This window comes from Perkinsus marinus (genome assembly GCF_000006405.1).
Source record: "Perkinsus marinus ATCC 50983 genomic scaffold scf_1104296933122, whole genome shotgun sequence".
Taxonomy (NCBI): Eukaryota; Perkinsozoa; order Perkinsida; family Perkinsidae; genus Perkinsus; species Perkinsus marinus.
The window spans coordinates 73064-77167 of NW_003215247.1; the positions used below are offsets into that span (position 1 = coordinate 73064).

The window sequence follows — 4104 nt, forward strand, 5'->3', positions numbered from 1 at the left end:
AACTCGAGAAGGAAGGATCGTCTCGGCATTCCACATGAAGACCCCCAGCTACTTTCACTACATCTACCTGTTATATCTGAGAGTCCCCCCCAAATGCTCACCTCCGGATAGAAATTTGAGCAATAAGCCCTACTGTTGGTAGATTTTGGAAGATAAATTCAAGACCAAATGCTGGTGCGATGATTCGCTCAAACTTTCATCTCCCATATCGGAATTGCACTCCAGAAATTGGAGTTCTCTTGAATAACTCACATCCCATCGATGTTAGCGTCTGGGCGGCTGGTCCTAGTTTTCTCCGCTTCAAGTTACCTCTGGGTATGAAGGTCCGCCTATCACTCACCGTTCCGATATTTTGTTCTTTGGGTGGTACGAGTCCCGACATCACGAAGTGGTTGCACACTGCAACTTGCAGTTCGAAGTGGCCTTGGATACTTCGGTCCACATGCCTTCTTTTGGCATGGTCAACAGCAAGGGATTTGCGAATGCCACTGCTTCTGTGGATAAGAATGGACCATCCAGCCTGGAAGCAAGAGTCACTGCGAGACAACAGATTGTCAACAAGTACTCCGAGATAACCTTCTACGCAGGAGTCCCTTCCAAAGAACTCACGAATGGAGATATGAGTACCACGTTGTAGTTACTATGATCGGTCAAAACGGAAACCTCAAAGCCACTGAGCCTATAACTTAGGAACTGCTCCTTAAGGTGTAGCTTACGCGCTACTTTTCAGGAATGTCTCGTGGCGCTGCACAGCGGAAATCGTCATCGAAACTCTTGTCCGAAGTTGATGTCCTTGTTCGTGAAATTGCGTTCCTTAATCATGAAATAGATTCCTCTATTCGAACCCCATCGCTAAATTGATGTCCCTATCCGCGAATGTGATTGCCTTATTCGCTAAGTTGGTAGCCTCACTCGCCAAATAGATTTCTGAAAGGTATAGAACACCAAGTCTAGGGGCACCGTCTGTTTTCGGCGGCGCCTTAACTATTTACAAAAATGAACGGCGCCGGGCGAGCGACAAATTGCCTTGACCATCCCGGTTTCCCTTGAAAATCTGAGTTTACCCTTTTAATCTAATATCTTGTTATTATAAATGGATATCTGTTAATCTAATAAGTTAATATAATCATATCGATTTTTCATCATTAAATGATATATAAATAACCTAAACTAATATATTAAATATATCTATAAATACTGATAATACCATATTTTAATATTACTAGCTAGTATTAACAGTCGGAAGGCCGCAGGATCGATCCCTCGGAGGCGCAGTTATGCATTTGGTAAATATGGTGTCGTGGTTAACATGTCATGCTAGCAATCGAAAGTTCGCAGGATCGATCTCTGGTCGCCAAATCTCTTTGTTTCGGCCTCGTAAGCCTGGCATAAGCTGAGTGCTTCCCACTGTTTATTGACGGCTCAAAGCGAAACGCTGGAGGACGTTTCATGCTAGGTGAAAATCAAGTGCAGCTTGGATTCCGCCGCGGTGAAACGTAAGATCCTTAGCCTTCTCACTTCAAGAAATCCTAACGCTCCTTTGCTTCCTGAGTTATAAGGAGGCGCCCCTTCCTTAAGGATCTTACGCTCCTTCCTTAAGGAAGGCCTCCTGAGTTATAGAGCCAGTGCTGGCGGCACCGTACGCTCGTGCATTTATCCACCGTGTCGCCAATCGTAGCAATTGATTCAATGCACCCCTGCGCATCGGTACTAAACTTGTGCTGACTCGTTACCTTCCAGTGTTGAGCGATTACGCCGTATCAAGGCGGCGTTGACCGCACCCATGTGATGAACGACGCAACATGTCAACCATGAATGGTAAGTGATGTCGACAACTGGGGATGCTACGTTTCAGTAGCTTGTGCATTCGCTAATGAAGTTATCGGCGATGTTGGAGGTTCTCCTCAATGCTGTTCTTTTCCTCGGTGTTGCTGGTGGTGTGTGGCCTCATGGACTTGTCAAACGTGTCGTCATCATTGGTATAGATGGGCTTGGTGGAGTATACTTGAGTAACATCACCAAGGATCATGCTCCGACTCTGAGGTGGGACTATCAGTCCTCATTGATGACTCATTGACCGTGCGTGGCGACGCTTTTCTTGTCGAGTAGGGACTTGTATTCGTCCGCTGGTCCTCCGATGTATAGGGTTATTACTTGTTCACGGTCACTGTTAAATATCCTTCAAAGGTATATGCAATGGTGACTGTCACTTTCGAGGGCCTTGAAAGTGGTGGTTATCTCTCTGAAAGCCAGTCCCGATCCTTTGATTGTGCTGGTATAAAGTTCACTAACCGAAGTCTATCACGGTCTGTAGCCCTGCTAGGTGGTTTGCACTTGGACGATAATGCGTATCACTTAGAGAGGTTGTAGATCATCAGAAAGGTTAATCTCTATCATCGGCGCAGTCTCCCGCATGTGATGTTCGTGCGTGCCGATTCTAAGTCAATCTGTAGCTAACGTATTCGCTATTAACGTCATCCGCCCCTCACTATACTACATCTCCTTATCCAAGTTATGTGAGGTGTCAGCCCTCTCTGACCCTTGGATGGGTACTCCTCAGTGCGGGGGCACCACAAGGGAATCGTGTTATCTCTATGCTTTCTGTGCCGCTTTGAGGGCGAGGTTTTGTCTACCGCCCCCTTCGTCGTGTTGTCGCCTCCTCTTTGCCCATATCACTCACTCTAGTCGCTAATCGCGATCGCGCCCTATTGATTTGCTCAGCGAATTCATTCAGGTCTTTGATAGACTCTGAAGAATGTGCCTATACATTCTCAGCAAGAAACAAGAACCCAACAGTCAGCGCACCAAACTGGTCAACCATTTTAACTGGTAAATGGTCCGTTATGGCTCCGGTGGCTCTCCCTCTTCTCCAGGTATGCCACCATCTGGGACGGGAATCGTGAGCAATAGCTGGACCGTCGCTGACTTAACTCCGAACAGCTTGGTCGATGGAAGGGTTGCACCTGTGAGCGGTGCTGGTAGGTGACCCACAATATCACTCATGACACACCTTCTGATGGAATCTTGTTGTTAGGTAAATTGCCGCCGACCATATTCCATCTGGCTAAAGGCTTCTCAAGAGAGATATTTACGGCCTCGGCTTATGCCTGGTCATGGTTAAGTGAGTCTCACTTGCTTGCTGCTCCCCAAACGAAAGGCTTCCTTTTTTAGAGCAAATGTCTGGTTGCGATGTCGATCATGACTTTGATGGCGAGTTGAGTATGTTTTGTCGCTCCTGTATGGTTGCATTCAGGCAAAGGACATGATGGAGGTCCTGTGAGGTTCCTGTTTGATCTGATTGTCTCCGGAGATGCACCTCACATAACTTTCCTGCATCTTGACCAGGTCTCGCGCTTTACATGACCCCATTATTGCTATACATTCTCATTTTCAGGTGGACGGAGCTGGTCATTCCTCTTACTGGGGATCTCCGCAGTAAGTCCATCGTTGGCAGTCACAGACTAGCGATTCTCTCGTAAGGTCCGATTGATCAGATCTGAATTCAGGTATTATGCTGCACTGAAGAATGTTGATGGATACGTATTCAAGATCTTGGAGGCTCTCGGCCAAGCAGGAATAGAAGACGAGACCCTCATCCTCATCACATCCGATCATGGGGGGTATGTCTTGCCTTGCTACCTGGTGGAGTGTTTCCCATATCAGATACCGAAACACTCATGGGCAATGGGATACGGCTAACACAGACACTCCGGCGATCTTCTGTAGTCCGGGTAAGCTGATCAAACATCCCGGACTCATCGAGAGATGGATTGATAATGTGTAAGTGATAGTTCGCCCGGCGGCTACCACCCTCTACTCTCAGCGATTACGTGCCGACCCTGTTGAACGCCTTAGGGGTGCCATTGAGTCCATTCCAGAGGGGCGTCACTCATGAATGGTTGTTCGAGGGGTCTGATTACATACTTACAATCGCCTGATCCGTAACCTTTCCCTTAATAGTTTCATCGTGGATACCATGCTCGCGTGCGGCTTCGAGTCGAGTTCTCACTCTCCTATATAATGTCTAGTGTTTCCTCGAGCTGTTCCCTTTGAAACATGTCATTCCATTCTACTCCAAGGAGATTCCATGTATCTCCACTACTT

General features: G+C 47.2%; 1 protein-coding gene across 1 annotated transcript; it reads left to right on the forward strand.

Annotated features, from left to right (window-relative positions):
* Positions 1 to 1888: 1888 nt before the first annotated feature.
* Pmar_PMAR009527 (hypothetical protein) lies at positions 1889 to 3784 on the forward strand (the record flags this gene model as incomplete). Its single annotated transcript, XM_002785251.1, has 8 exons — positions 1889 to 2043; positions 2735 to 2829; positions 2874 to 2978; positions 3035 to 3121; positions 3254 to 3276; positions 3395 to 3435; positions 3507 to 3620; positions 3664 to 3784. The coding sequence occupies 8 exons, from the start codon at positions 1889 to 1891 to the stop codon at positions 3782 to 3784; spliced, it is 741 nt and encodes a 246-aa protein (XP_002785297.1).
* Positions 3785 to 4104: the final 320 nt, after the last annotated feature.